The sequence below is a fragment of the Nycticebus coucang genome, chromosome 21 (assembly GCF_027406575.1).
Source record: "Nycticebus coucang isolate mNycCou1 chromosome 21, mNycCou1.pri, whole genome shotgun sequence".
Taxonomy (NCBI): domain Eukaryota; kingdom Metazoa; phylum Chordata; class Mammalia; order Primates; family Lorisidae; genus Nycticebus; species Nycticebus coucang.
This window is the reverse complement of record NC_069800.1, coordinates 54,959,198-54,975,050: the sequence shown is the minus strand read 5'-3', so window position 1 is coordinate 54,975,050 and position 15,853 is coordinate 54,959,198. Positions and strand designations below refer to the sequence as shown.

At 42.2% G+C, this 15,853-nt stretch overlaps 1 protein-coding gene across 2 annotated transcripts in view; it reads right to left on the bottom strand.

Annotated features, from left to right (window-relative positions):
• The window catches only part of ARFGEF2 (ADP ribosylation factor guanine nucleotide exchange factor 2), a 105,742-nt gene that overhangs the window by 15,636 nt on the left and 74,253 nt on the right, over positions 1–15,853 (bottom strand). For both annotated transcript variants that reach the window (XM_053574045.1, XM_053574046.1), the window contains 8 exons: positions 14,189–14,361; positions 12,375–12,535; positions 11,198–11,328; positions 10,921–11,050; positions 6,612–6,747; positions 4,401–4,539; positions 4,246–4,300; positions 976–1,090 (listed from right to left, as the gene is read on the bottom strand). In XM_053574045.1, coding sequence (XP_053430020.1) covers positions 976–1,090; positions 4,246–4,300; positions 4,401–4,539; positions 6,612–6,747; positions 10,921–11,050; positions 11,198–11,328; positions 12,375–12,535; positions 14,189–14,361 — 1,040 coding nt within the window. The remainder of the gene's footprint in view (positions 1–975; positions 1,091–4,245; positions 4,301–4,400; positions 4,540–6,611; positions 6,748–10,920; positions 11,051–11,197; positions 11,329–12,374; positions 12,536–14,188; positions 14,362–15,853) is intronic.

The window sequence follows — 15,853 nt, the reverse complement described above, 5'->3', positions numbered from 1 at the left end:
AGGTTACATGAGGTTACATACAGGAAACACACAGCATCATGCCTACACATTACCACTGTTAAGGCTGCTTTGAAATGCTAGATAATAAAAAACACTATAAAGCAACATTAAGAGACCAGTTGATAAATGTGATCTGAAACTTAATGTCCAGAAAAAGTATTTCTAGTACCTAAGGAGCTCCTCCAAACCAGTATGAAAAAGATGAACAATCCAGTATCAAAGGAGAAAAGATTATGATCACAGAGTTCATAGAATAAAGTGCTCTCAAACGTATGAAAAACTGCTCAATTTAACTTACAATTGGAAAATTCTAAATTAAAATTACCCCAAAGTCACCAAATTAATTTCATCTATGTGCTCCCAAAGATGCTGTGAACAGGCACAGTCTTACCAGACAGCAAATTGGAAATACCTTTCGACATAGCAAATGCACTTATAACCCCACAATTCTATTTCTAGGAACTTATTATGAACTCATAAGTGACATGTGCATCAGGTTATTCAATGCAGTACTGTTTCTAACAGCAAAAGACTAGAAATATAAATATTTATTAGTAGGAACCCAATTAAGCAAATAAAGTTACATCTATATACGGGGATAATACACAAATTGTATTAAAAAAAGTAAAAGCTCTGTATGTACTGATCTTGAATGAGCTATTTAAGTAAACCAGAACAATGCATAGTATTCCATAATTTATATAAAAAGGAAAGACGAATTCACATGTACTAGATGTGAATGTTAACTACATTGACATATGTATGTTAATGTCTATGTGCGAGTATTTGCTTGCTCCTGGGTAAAATGACTCTGGAGGGCATATGAGAAGCTGGCAACACTGGCAGCCACAAGAAAAGAACTGGTAGACTGAGGCTCAGGGACAGAAGGTGGCTTATCATGTTTATCCTCTGTGCCTTCTGAATATTTGAATCAGGTAAATGTGTTACTTAATATAAATAAAAATGTGGCCTTACTTGCATATGGTCGGCCCTTCCAGCTGTCATCTGTTGGGTTAGAGATCTGGCTCTGGCCTCGCTCAGAGGCATTTTTATCTATGCTGCTTAAAGACTGGCGATCCAGGTCCACATCCTAAATGTAAATCAGAGAGAAATCTAATGGTCACTTTTCTTCATTTTAAGTCAGTACCTGAGCAGAGATGTGTCTATCTTAGCACAGCTGTCCCAGCCTGAATTTAAGTGCCTTGTTTAGCTCAAAGCAAAATTAGACCCGTATGCACTTCTCAAAGGCTACACTAGGGACACAGGAATTTCAATTATTTCTTCCCCTATTAAAATTTCATATTTTCTTATTCCAACTCAGAGGCCATTTCTCTATATATTACTATTTAATAATAAATGTGACTAATTTTTAATGAGATCAAGTTAAAAAAATAAGTCGTGTAAGCTCAGAGCCCATTGCCCTGTGGTTAAGGTGCCGGCTACATACACTGGGGCTAGCAGGTTCAAACCTGGCCCGGGCCTGCTAAACAATGACAACTACAACCAAAAAATAGCCACGTGTTGTGGAGGGCACCTATTGTCCCAGCTACTTAGGATACTGAGACAAGAGAATCTCTTTTTTTTTTTTCTTTTTTTGTAGAGACAGAGTCTCACTTTATGGCCCTCAGTAGAGTGCCATGGCATCACACAGCTCAAAGCAACCTCCAACTCCTGGGCTTAAGCGATTCTCTTGCCTCAGCCTCCTGAGTAGCTGGGACTACAGGCGCCCCCCACAATGCCCGGCTATTTTTTGGTTGCAGTTCAGCCGGGGGCCGGGTTTGAACCCGCCACCCTCGGTATATGGGGCCGGCGCCTTACTGACTGAGCCACAGGCGCCGCCCAACAAGAGAATCTCTTAAGCCCAAGAGTTTGAGGTTGCTGTGAGCTGTGACATCATAGCACTCTGAGGGTGACATAGTAAGCCTCTGCCGCACACACACACAAAAAGGTAGTGTAGTAACTAGTTTTTTATAAAGTCCATAGCAGAAGATAAAGTTATAAAAAAGAAAATGTTTAAATAATGTTTTAAGTTGCTGTGCCCCAAATGCCTTTTAAAATCTAATGGCCTTAGAGTTAATTGGGAATTGAAGTTAATAATTCAACTTCCCATGTAAACCAGTTTTTTTTTTTTTTTTTGATACAGAGTCTCACTATGTCATCCTTGGTAGAGTGCCATGGCATCACAGCTCACACTCTTGGGTTTAAGTCAGTGGTTCTCAACCTTCCTAATGCTGTGAGTCTTTAATACATCTCCTGTGGGTTGCGACCCACAGGTTGAGAACCGCTGGTTTAAGTGATTCTCTTGCCTCAGACTCCCAAGTAGCTGCAACTATAGGTGTCCACCACAACACCTGGCTATTTTTTTATTTTTATTTTTTGGTCGTAGTTGTCATTGTTGTTTAGCAGGCCTGGGCCGGGTTTGAACCCACCAACTCTAAGGTATGTGATCAGCTCCCTAGCCACTGAGCTATGGGAGCCAAGCCTAAACCAAAGTATTTTAAAGGGAAATCTGAGGGGTGGCGCCTGTGGCTCAGTGAGTAGGGCGCTGGCCCCATATGCCAAGGGTGGCGGGTTCAAACCCAGCCCTGGCCAAACTGCAACAAAAAAATAGCCGGGCGTTGCAGCGGGCACCTGTAGTCCCAGCTACTCGGGAGGCTGAGGCAGGAGAATTGCCTAAGCCCAGGAGTTGGAGGTTGCTGTGAGCCGTGTGACGCCACGGCACTCTACCGAGGGCAATAAAGTAAGACTCTGTCTCTACAAAAAAAAAATAAATAAAAATAAAGGGAAATCTGAAGTTAAACATCTTTCTCTGATGTAGAACAAAGCACTATTTATTTAGGAGGGCAAGGAACAAGGACAGTCATGCCATAGCGTTATTTATTTTTGAAACAGTCTCACTTTGTTGCCCTTGGTAGAGTGCTATGGCGTCACAGCTCACAGCAACCTCAAGGGCTCAAGCGATTCTCCTGCCTCAGCCTCCCAAGTAGCTGGGTACAGGCGCCCGCCACAACGCCCTGCTATTTTTTTAGAGAGGAGGTCTCGCTGCTTCCGCTGGTCTTGAACCTGTGAGCTCAGGCGATCTGCCTGCCTCAGCCTCCTAGAGTGCTAGGATTAAAGGCATGAGCCACCACGCCCAACCCATAGCGTAATTTACAACAATGAGACATTAGAACTGATCTGGGAATCTAGAAAGGGAGAATTAATTAAAGAAATTATCATTCCATACAGTATCTGAAAGGCTGTTCTCAAGGAACAGTCAAGAATACAGAGAAATGTTCACAATGTTGTTAATGAACTATGTGTCCATTGATCCCTAATTTCAAACATCTATTATGTATACAGTCACACAAAGAAAAAGCTAGAGATGTAAACTTGTGCTTTTTACTGGGTGAGATGATTTAATTTTTGAATGTCTTTCTGTATTTTGTAAAAAATGTTAATGAACACATAATATTTTTAGATATTATAACCTTTAAACTGACTTCCCATCAAAAAAAAGTACAAACCAGGCTTGGCGGCTGTGGCTCTGGTGGCTTGGGTGCCAGCCACATACACCTGAGCTGGCGGGTTTGAATCCGGGCTAGGCCCGCCAAATAACAGTGACAGCTGCACCAAAAAAAAAAAAAAAATAGTGGGGCGTTGTGGCGGGCACCTATAGTCCCAGCTACTTGGGAGGCGGAGGCAGGCGAATCGCTTGAGCCCAAGAGTTGGAGGTTGCTGTGAGCTGTGATGCCACAGCACTCTACCCAGGGCGACAGCTAGATGCTCTGTCTCAAAAAAAAAAAAAAAAAAAAAAAGTACAAACCATATAGACTCATTAATCTTTTCTGGTTTTCTTTTTTTGAGATAGTCTTGCTCTGTTGCCCAGACTAGAGTGCAGTGGCAACATCACAGCTCACCACAACCCAAATTCCTGGGCTCAAGCAATCCTCCTGCATCAGCCTCCCAGGTGGGTAGCTAGGACTACAGGCATGCGCCGTGATCATGATGCCCAGCTAATTTTTCTATTTTTAGTAGAGATGGAGTCTTGTTCTTGCTCAGGCTGGTTTCAAACTCTTTAGTTCAAGTGATCTTCCTGCTTTGGCCTCTCAGAGTGTTAGGATTACAGGTGTGAACCATCACATCTGGCCCCAACTGATTTTTTTCTATTTTTGGTAAAAACAGCATCTTGCTATATTGCTCAGGCTATTAACCTTTTGCTAAGATGTGAGAAAGAAGAAAAGACAACCAAAACAAAAATCCTACCAAATGTTTTTCTGATGATTCTTCCTCCATTCCTGCAGGTCTCCACGTCAGCAAACTTAAGGAAATGGAAGAGAAGGAAATTGTTCAACGAGAAAGGCAAGCAGGAGTTTTACGATACCCATCAAATAAACTGTAATAATTACATTAATACTTACACATGTGGGATAGTTGTTTTGAAAATATCCAACATACAGTTGCATGTTTCATCCCAAACATCAGGGCTGAATTTCTCTCCATTGGATATTACTAAGTTTTCTAAACAATTTGTACCTGATCGAGCCAACTGTTCATTATCTGCAAAATAAAGCAATACCTATCATTAAACTTCTACTGTTTTGATGTCCACCAGGCCCAAATACTTTAGAGGTAGAGATTGTAACAGGTGGATTTGTAGGCTTGTTTTTCTTTTTTTTTTTTTTTTGAGCTAGCATCTTGCTCTCTTGCCCCAGCTAGAGTGCAGTGGCATCATCATGGCTCTGTTGTTTGGGCTGGTCTCAAACTCCTGGCCTCAGGCAATCTTTTCATTTTGGCCTCCTAAAGTGCTAGGATTACAGATGTCACCTCTAGCTTGTTTTGGAGGTAGGCTTTAGTTAATAAAGCAATGCTACAGATAGTATTAAAATTTTTATAGTTTAAGTGGACTATGAAGAGATAAAATTACCATAATTTCTTTTTCTTTTTTTTTAGAGATAGAGTCTCACTTTGTCACCCTTGGTAGAGTGCCATGTTGTCACAGCAACCTCCAGCTCTTGGGCTTACATGATTCTCTTGCCTCAGCCTCCCAAGTAGCTGGGACTACAGGCGCCCGCCACAATGCCCGGCTATTTTTTGTTGCAGTTTGGCTGGGGCCAGGTTTCAAGCCACCATCCTCAGTATATGGGGGGGGGGAGGGTGGACATCAAAACAGGGGGGAGGGACGGCGGCGCCCTATTCACTGAGTCACAGGTGCTGCCCTAGTTATCATAATTTTATTGGTAGTGATGACAGAGGGTCGACATCTTGCTGTTCTAATTAACTGGATCATATATAAGAAATGGCAAGATAATATAGAAAATATCAGAGCAAGTTTCTACTCAAACACTACCTTTCCAATTTTTGCCATCTAAATATTGTTTTATCATTTATTTTAAAACTGAGTCACTTTTTGAAAACACTAACTAAATTTAATCTTACCCTAAGCAAAAATTACCTCCACAGATAATCCAGGTCTGATGTGCTAGTTGCGTATTTTTCCTGATACATTCTAAAATAAACACATAATCATTCAAACAAAAATTGCCTACTGATGAAGATGAAGCTGTTGATCTTGTCTACAAGAGTACATTTTTTTGGGGTGGGGGGAGATAGAGTCTCACTTTGTTGCCCTGTCAGTAGAGTGCCATGGTGTCATAGCTCATAGCAACCGCAAACTCCTGGGTTAAAGCAATTCTCTTGCCTCAGCCTCCCAAGTAGCTGGGATTACAGGTGCCCACCACAACGCCAACCTATTTTTAGAGATGAGGGCTCTTTCTGGCTCAGGCTGGTCTCAAACCTGTGAGCTCAGGCAGTCTACCAGACTGGGTTGGCCTCTCATAGTGCTAGGATTACAGGTGTGAGCCACTGCGTCCAGCCTTACAATACTACCTTTTTTTTCTCTTCAGACAAAGTCTCCAGCTGTCACCCTCATTAGAGTGCTATGGCATCACAGCTCACAGCAACCTCAAACTCTTGGGCTTAAGCAATTCTCTTGCCTCAGCCTCTCAAGTAGCCGGGACTACAGGCACCTGCCACAAGGCCCAGCTATTTTTTGGTTGTAGTTGTCATTGTTGTTTGGCGGGTCCGGGCTGGATTCAAATCCGCCAGCTCCAGTGTATGTGGCTGGCACCCTAGCCGCTTGAGCTATAGGCACTGAGCCTACAATAATACATTTTAAAAAGCATTTTATTTTTAAAATTTTACTCTGAAGCTCAAGAGTTTGAGGTTGTTGAGAGCTGTGATGCCATGGCACTCTACCAAGGATGACATAGTTAGACTGTCTCAAAAAAAAAAGAAAAAAAGCATTTTACTGTAGAAAATTTCATACATGAACAAAAGTAGAAAGAATAGGATAATGCACAAAGCTACATCCTTTTTTTAACCTACACTCCAAAAGAACTACTTGAATTTCTTTTAAAATATAAAAATAACTGTATCTTATCGTAAAGAAATGCTTTATAAACTGACTTTGCAATGATTGTTCTAGTTAAATTAAAAAATATACATTTTCACCATCTAAATTATATATTGTATTCCTTGGTATTACAGCTATGTTTCTACATATTGAAAAAATTAACTTCTGATTAAGGACTATGTAAAAAAAAAATCATGCCTAGAGAGTTAAAGAGTACCTTGTTTTACACACCACTGTAATTGTGCAAATACATCAGAGAGAAGAACTTCATTCAAAGCTTCATAAAACTGGGTAAATACGTCACAAATAGCATAAAGTGCATGATTGCAGGTTGTTGTCATCCACTCAGATTTCTGGAAACACAACAAAAAGATACTGCTTAAAAGCCACTCTCCTCCCAGTGAGATGGGCACTCTTGTACCCTACTGGCAAAACTATTCTGGAAAGCAATTTGGCAATTATGTATCAACAGTCTTAAAAATGTTCATACCCATGGACTCAATAACATTACTTCCAATAATCCACACTAAAGGAATAATCAAAGATTTGTGAACCAAGGTTTCTGAGTAAAGATGACATTTTACAAACTATAAACACAACCAAAAGTCGGGTAGTGTGAACATTAAATTAAGCACAGCCACATAAAAGAATATATATATATATTTTTTGTAGAGACAGAGTCTCATTGTACCGCCCTCGGGTAGAATGCCGTGGCGTCACACGGCTCACAGCAACCTCTAACTCTTGGGCTTACGCGATTCTCTTGTCTCAGCCTCCCGAGCAGCTGGGACTATAGGTGCCCGCCACAACGCCCGGCTATTTTTTTTCACATAAAAGAATATTAAACAGAGTGGTGCCTGTGGCTCAGTGAGTAGGGTGCTGGCCCCATATACTGAGGATGGTGAGTTCAAACCCAACCCTGGCCAAACTGCAACAATAATAAAAAAAAAAAATTAAATTAAATAAAAAAAGAATATTAAACATTTTATTCAAAATGATGCTTTAATAAAAAAAGTATGAGATTATGCTAAACTCATACCTGACACAAAAATTTAAACACTAAAAATGAGGCCGGGCATGGTGACTCACACCTGTAATCTCAGCACTCTGGGAGGTGAAGGAGAATGGACTGCTAGAGATCAAGAGCTTGAGACCAGCCGGAGCAAGAGTGAGACCCCATCTCTACTAAAAATAGAAAAGACTAGCTGGTCATGGTGGTCCATGCCTGTAATCCCAGCTACTTGGGAGGGTGAGACAAGAGGAATGCTCAAGCCCAAGAGTTCGAGGTTGCTGTGAGTTATGATGTCATAGCACTCTATCCCGGGCCACAGAGTGAGATCTGTCTCAAAAAAAAAAAAAAAAAAGAAGTCATGAAATTACCAGAGTATATATAGAGGGATATTTATAAAATCATGGAAAAGAGAAGAGTTGCTAACCATGATTCCAAAAGTGGAAGCCAGAAAGGAAATAAAAGTGATTGATTTGGTTACCAAATTTTCCAAAAATAAAAAAATAAAAATAACAAAGTGAGCAAATGATCTGCAGCTCTTGTAAGGAAGGATATGTGATATTGTTTCTATGCTTAAAAATTCATAAATCAATAGGAAAAAATGAGTAACCCAGCAGATGAGCTAAGAATATCAAAGGCAATTCATAAAAGAATGATTGATGCTATGACAGAAATATGCATGTTTCTAGCAATTAAAAAAATACTTTAGTGTGATACATTTGGCCTATCAAATTATCAATGATTAAATAAATTAAAATATGCAGAGCTAGAGTAAGTACAGACAACAAGAACTCTCATGCACTGTTTTTTTTTTTTTTTTTTCAGACAAAAAGTCTCAAGCTGTCACCCTGGGCACAGAATGCTGTGGCACCACAGCTCACGGCAACCTCAAACTCTTGGGCTTAGCCTCCCAAGTAGCTGGGACTACTGGCGCCCACCACAACACCCGGCTATTTCATGCACTGTTGACAGAAGTGTTTAAATGGCTACAGGTTTGTTTAGAAGTCAGCTTAGAAGTAGGTATCAAAAGGCTTAGTTGTGAGCAAGACCTAATCTGACAGGTGGGCCACTTGTCCTAAAACAAAACAAAACAAAACAAAAAAACACAAATGTAGCAACACAAAATGGCAATTTCGGTGCCATCCAGAAAAATTGGAAACAACCCAAATATCAACAGATAGAATATCCACAATTAGGAATGTTTTGCAGCCATTAAAATTATAGTAGGAAAAATGTTACAGTTGTGGAAAAACACTCATGTATTAAGTTTAAAAACCAGTTTACATATATGTGGTAGGATTTCATATTTGTAGAAAGAGAAAAGGTAGGGCGGCGCCTGTGGCTCAGTGAGTAGGGCGCCGGCCCCATATGCCGAGGGTGGCGGGTTTAGGCCCAGCACCAGCCAAACTGCAACAAAAAATAGCCGGGCATTGTGGCGGGCGCCTGTAGTCCTAGCTCCTAGTCCGTGTGACACCATGGCACTCTACCCGAGGGCAGTACAGTGAGACTCTGTCTCTACAAAAAAAAAAAAAAAGAAAGAGAAAAGGTGAATCACAAACGTGCGCGCACAGGCAGGACCAGAAGGGCTTAAAGTGGCTGTCTGTGGAAGACGGAGCTGTGGGTCTTTAAATTTTTCTTTGTTTTTTGTCTGTTTCCTGATTTTTCAGTAATAAGTATGTTTTTGTTTTCTTTCTCTTTTTCTTTTTTTTGAGATAGAGTCTCACTCCTTCACCAGGGATAGAATGCAGCAGGATCATCACAGCTCATCTCAAACTCCTGGGCTCAGGTGATCCTCCTGCCTCAGCCTCCTGAGCAGCTGGGACTACAAGTGCCCACCACCTTGCCCAGATCATTTTTCTATAATTTTTTTTTTTTTTCTGGACAGAGTCTCAAGCTGTTGCCCTGGGTAAAGTGCAGTGGCGTCACAGCTCACAGCAACCTCAAACTCTTGGGCTTAAGTGATTCTCTTGCCTCAGCCTCCCAAGCAGCTGGGATCACAGGTGCCTGTCACAACGCCCAACTATTTTTCTTTTTTGTTGCTGCAGTTGTAAATTGTTGTTTTAGCTGGCCTGGGGCGGATCGAAATGGCCAGTCTTGGTGTATCTGGCCAGCGCCCTATCCACTACACTGAGCTACAGGTGTTGCCCAAGTTTTCTATTCTTAGTAGAGATGGGGTCTGGCTCTTGCTGTTCTGGCTAGTCTTGAACTCCTGAGCTCAAGCAATCCTCTTACCTTGGACTCTCAGAGTGCTAAGATTACAACAGGTCTGAGTCACCACACCTGGCCTGGTATTTGTTTTATAACAAGGAAAACATTAAATTATTTTTAAATTAAAAAAAAATAGCAAATTCCATCTATACTATGATACCAACCGAATTAAAACTATGTAGAAGACTAAGGAAAATTTGCCAAAACATTAATTTCTGGGTATTAAAATATGAATTTTTCTATATTCCATATTAAGCATATGTTATTTTTTTGTTTGTTTGGTAGAGACAGAGTCTCACTTTATTGCCCTTGGTAGAGTGCCGTGGCGTCACACTGCTCACAGCAACCTCCAACTCCTAGGCTTAGGCAATTCTGGGTATTAAAATATGAATTTTTCTATATATGCTTAATATTCCATAAACAAACAAACAAAACTAATATGATTAATATGCTTAATATTCCACAAACAAAAAAGTAACATAAGCATAAGCATAAAGAAATATGCTGTTTGTGTTTGTTTGGCAGAGACAGAGTCTCACTTTATCGCCCTTGGTAGAGTGCTATGGCATCACACTGCTCACAGCAACCTCCAACTCCTAGGCTTAGGCGATTCTCTTGCCTCAGCCTCCCGAGTAGCTGGGACTATAGGCGATCGCCACAATGCCGGCTATTTTTTTGTTGCAGTTTGGTCTGGGCTGGGTTTGAACCCGCCACCCTCAGTATACGGGGCTGGCGCCCTACCCACTGAACTACAGGCGCCACCTGCATATGTTACTTTTATACCTAGAGAGGGAAGAAATGGTATTCCCAAAAAAGTTATTATCCCATCTAAAAATCCTGAGATACCTTTCCCCGCCCTTCTACATCTAAGAGACAGATAACAAAACATCTAGAGGCATCAAATGTCCTTTAAATAAAAGGCCTAAATATTCAACATCCTCTCTAACCATAACTTAATTAAAACCCCCTAAGGACCAGAGACGTGCCATTTTCTACTGACTGTTCAGAAGTGGGTATAAATAAAACTGTGACCAGTGAGGAGCCCCGCTGAATTGGCAGGTATAACGCCTGAAGGTCAAGTAGCAGACCATGATGATTTATTTCCTCTCATTCTGAGGATGGGGAGTCTCTTAGGGCCAGTTGGCACTGGTGGTAGAGTACCAGGAAGGGTTTTCCATTTTTAAAGCCTACCCTTTAGTAGCTCAGTATATAAGGACGCCAGGTAGATGACAATGCAACCCCCAGAGGTCGATATAGATCAGACCTGCCTCCATGTTATATCCAGGGCAATGCTGTAGACATCGCCTACCTCTGACTGTTGCTCAGGGAGCTTCATGTTGTCGAAAATCCGAAATACAATTCTGAACAGGTCCTGCCACCAGTGCTTTTCAAAGGTATGGCCATAGCTCTTCATGATCTCAAACATGACTGTGAGTCCTCTGGAGGAAACAAAGTCAGGCACAGAAGAGAGAGTGGGTGGAGGAAGAGAACAAGAGAGAAGAGAGTAGGAGGGAAGGGCCAGGTGAGCGAGTGACTGAGGCCCATTTCAGTGATGTAGGGGGCCACCACCCTGGGGACACGGTTACCTTGTCCGAACATCCAACTTGCATCTGTTAATGATGCAGGAGAGTTCAAATAAGATGGGGAACCAGCCCCGGACCCATACTCTGTCGCCAGGAGCTACATTCATGTCATCACTTGTGTATTCTTGTAGCACCTACAATGGAAATCACACCTCAGATGTAGATTAAGCATGCAAAAGGAAAGAACTGGAAGGGAACTAGATCCTATTAAGGCCCCACACATAGTCCCCTCCTAAAAATCTCCTTTCAGCAAGGGTACAGTCAGGACAAAGGACACAGAGACATGACCGACTGCAAAAAGACACATGAGCAATTTCCCAAAATAAACCTAGGGACCTTTGTGGGTTTTAGAACAAGCTGAGTGGGGCAGGTCTCAAGGGCAGTGCGAGGTGGGAGTGGTGGCTCACGCCTGTAATCCTAGCACTCTAGGAGACCAACATTGGTGGGTTGCCTGAGCTCAGGAGTTTGAGACTAGCCTGAGCAATATAGTGTTGGTAAAATATCCAGGATGATTATCTTAGGACTTTCTGGAATGTTACTGTAATATATACTGTTTAGAATAGGCATTCAGCACCATGCCCAGATAGTTTTTCTTCTTTTTTTGCAGAGATAGTGTCTTGCTACGTTGCTCAGGCTGGTCTTAATCTGGCCTCAAGTGATCCTTCCGCCTGGGCCTCCCAAAGTGCTAGGATTACAGGTGTGGGTCATCGTGCCTAGCCCTAGCAGCTACTATTTACTAGGTGCCTCCTATGGGCCTATTTTCTAACAGGAACTGTTAAAGTGCTTTATATAGATTAACAATATATGCCTCTTTAGAAAGATGAGATACATTGACAAAATCCCTAACATTTTTGGGAGAGAACAAAAAGTGATTTTTAGATGTGATTTCTTAGGCACACCACAATGGTGTGTCATTTCCATACAAAGTCTCACTCCGCTGCCCAGGGTAGAATGCCATGGCATCAGCCTAGCTCATAGCAACCTCAATCTCCTGGGTTTAAGCAATCCTCCTGCCTCAGCCTTCCAGGTAGCTGGGGCTACAGGTGTTCACTACAACAGGTGGCTAATTTTTCTATTTTTAGTAGAGTAGCCAGGATGCTCATGGTTAGAGGAAAGAGTGTTTGCCCTATGATCCTTTCCTTCCTCATTGCCCGTATGAGCAAGAAGGGGAAAAACATACCCGAGGTCTCTCAGAGACGTACTTCCCACAGAAACGGATAAGCCGGATGGCTTCCATGCTCGTGTCAGGGAAAGCAGCGTTGCAGGCAAACTCTGACAAACACTTGACAGCATCCTGAAAGGAATCAATGGCTGCAGGGAAATGGTGCTGGAAAATAGTTGCTGGGGAAACACAAGGCACATTTTGTATAAGACCAAGATTTAGGGATGGGAATGAAAACATACATACAGATCAGATAATTATCCTTATGAAATCTAAAAGCATCTCAGTATTTCTGGAAGACAGTTTTTCCTATTAAATTATTCATGAACAACTGTGCACAGTACAGCTTGGGCTAAACTGGTTTTCTGAGCTGAAGCAATGATATAAAGGCCCACCAGCCATTTATTCAACATTTACTGAGTGCACTATGTGCAAAGATAGCCCAAGGCCTTAAGAGTCCCACAGAGAACAAGTGGGACTTGTTACATGATCACAGGTAGTCCAGAGTAGACTGTCTGGGTATGAGTCTTGGCTTGACCACTTCCAAGCTGTGCAACCCCTCAGGTGAGTTTTTCTATTTTGCTTTTCTGTGCCTCAATATCTTCTCTGATACAACAGAGGAAACAATAGAACAGCTGGCTTATTATTCAGTATAGTTACTTTATTTATTTATTTATTTTTTGAGAAAGAGTCTCATTTTGTCGTCCTTGGTAGAGCTATGTGGCCTCATAGCTCACAGCAACCTCAAACTCTTGGGCTTAAGTGATTCTCTTGCCTCAGCCTCCCGAGTACCTAGGACTACAACACCCAGCTATTTTCAAAGACAGGTCTTGCTCTGGCTCAGGGTGGTCTCAAACTCATGAGCTCAGGCAGTCCACTTGCCTCGGCCTTCCAGAGTGCTAGGATTACAGGCCTGATCCACTGTGCCTGGCCTATAGTTAATGTTCTATAAAGTTGCTGTGAACACTGAATTAGTGAACACCAAACCATTGTTCCTAGAGGAAATATGGAGTTAGGTTCATGTGAGCTTCTGGTTATAACATTTTCATCAATTAATTAAAACATAACCTTGTTGTATGTTTGTTTCTATTTAAAGACACCTTATTTGATATATATAGTTGATTCATTAACATTGAACTCACAGCCAATATCACAGTAGCTCATGCCTAAAGGAAAATCTAACATAAGGATTTTCACATCATAGTCTCTCTGCATTCGGAACACTGGCCAACACTCAGAAATTTGCTTAGGGGGCATTTTAAACAGTGACATCTCTAATAAAAAGCGTAAAATGTGAAAAACATGTCAGTAGACCAGAGAAAGCACACTCATTTTTGGTATGACAGCTGCAACAAGAAGGCAGGGTGTCACCGTATTCCACCCCAGCTGGGAATGTGCACCTTGGCCTTCTGCTGCTCTGTGCCAGCAAATGGCCACAAAAGCACCATGAATATTGGTAAATTTCAGTGAGTAGGTGATTCTCAAACATGGAATCTGCCAATACTTGAGGATCGACTATATTTCTTTAATAGTCATTGGAGTGGCCTTGAAATTGCAAACTTGACTTCAAAATTTCATCTTACTTAGAATAACATTCATGTTTGTTTGCAGGATGCAAACTGACTAATAACAGGAAAGGCCATCTAGAGAAGGCACGGAAAAAGTCAAAATAGAGTTAAAATGAGGACTAATACATCCCAAGTCTTTCGAATACTGCCTGGCACATTATTACATCACAGCAGAGCCACAATGAGAAAAACAGCAAGTAGGTGATCACCCCTCTAGACTTGCAGGTGAAACATTCTTACTCAGGAGGAAAGAGAGCCACTTACTGACAATGTGGCCTGTGGTCTGGAAGGCCAGCTCCACAATGTTTCCGTCGTGATCAGAGGCTGCTTGATGGAACACAGCAAAAATGTTCTTCCAGCCAGAGCGGATGTTTGCTGCCTGGGAGTTCACCATCTGGGCAATGCAGCGGATCACCATGTCCCGGATGGTTGGAGACCTGAGGAAGAAATGGGACAGTCACATCATCTGCACTTTGGAGAGCTGGAAGAGAAACAAACACAGCTCATCCCTTAGAAGCTGCACTTAAAAACACATTGCTAAAGAACACAGTAATCCACATTCATTTTGGCTCTGCCACCTTTACTCTCTGAAGCCAGCACAATGCCCAGAGCTAGACCCACCACTTGCAATCAACAATAAACTCCAGGTTGAACAGCTGACCCTTGGCACCTAGCAGAACAAAAGGATTCAAAGAGCCTGGGTTTCTACTGACAATTTGGGCTATGGAACCAAAGTTGAGATGCCTGCCCCTGACTTCTTGTTATGTAAACCATGCATAGCCTTGCGGTTCAAGTCACTGTTGATCAGTTTTTCTGTCCCAAAATATTTCAACTAATGTATTTATAATTCTGCTGCTGAGAGAGAATCATTACTGAATTCTTAGTGTGTAGCCTCTTAGATTTTGGGGCAGGAATATATGTGGACTGGAGTACATATATAGTTTAAGATGTAATATTTTTAGGGCGGCGCCTGTGGCTCAGTTGGTAAGGCGCCGGCCCCATATACCGAGGGTGGCAGGTTCAAACCCAGCCCCGGCTGAACTGCAACCAAAAAATAGCTGGGCGTTGTGGCGGGCGCCTGTAGTCCCAGCTACTTGGGAGGCTGAGGCAAGAGAATTGCTTAAGCCCAGGAGTTGGAGGTTACTGTGAGCTGTGTGATGCCACGGCACTCTACTGAGGGCCATAAATTCAAACTGTCTCTACAAGAAAAAAAAAGATGCAATATTTTTAATTATTGCAAAACAAAACTTGAAGATAGAATACCTGACCTATTTTCTGAAAACAGCTGCATGATCAAACTTGGTAACATCTGAATACCTGTAATAGCTTAGCATATATGTCTCACGATGTAAGATATACAATTACGAGGGAACTCTATGACGTCCTACACAGAAGGAAAGTAAACTGTACAAGTCTATGGTTTCTTTTTTTTTTTTGTAGAGACAGAGTTTCACTTTATTGCCCTCGGTAGAGTGCCATGACGTCACACGGCTCACAGCAACCTCCAACTTCTGGGCTTAAGCGATTCTCTTGCCTCAGCCTCCCGAGTAGCTGGGACTACAGGTGCCCGCCACAACGCCCGGCTATTTTTTGGTTGCACTTTGGCTGGGGCCGGGTTTGAACCCACCACCCTCGGTATATGGGGCTGGCGCCTTACCGACTGAGCCACAGGCGCCGCCCCGGATTTTTTCTTTTTTTAAAAGAGACAGAGTCTCACTTTGTTGCCCTCAGTAGAGTGCTGTGATGTCACAGCTCACAGCAACCTCCAGGTCTTGGGTTTAGGCGATTCTCTTGCCTCAGCCTCCCGAGTAGCTGGGACTACCGGCACCCACCACCCTAGGAATATGGGGCCGGCACCCTACTCACTGAGCCACAGGTGCTGCCTTGAGAACAGGGATTTTTAAATGTTTTCTTTATTGCTGTATTCTC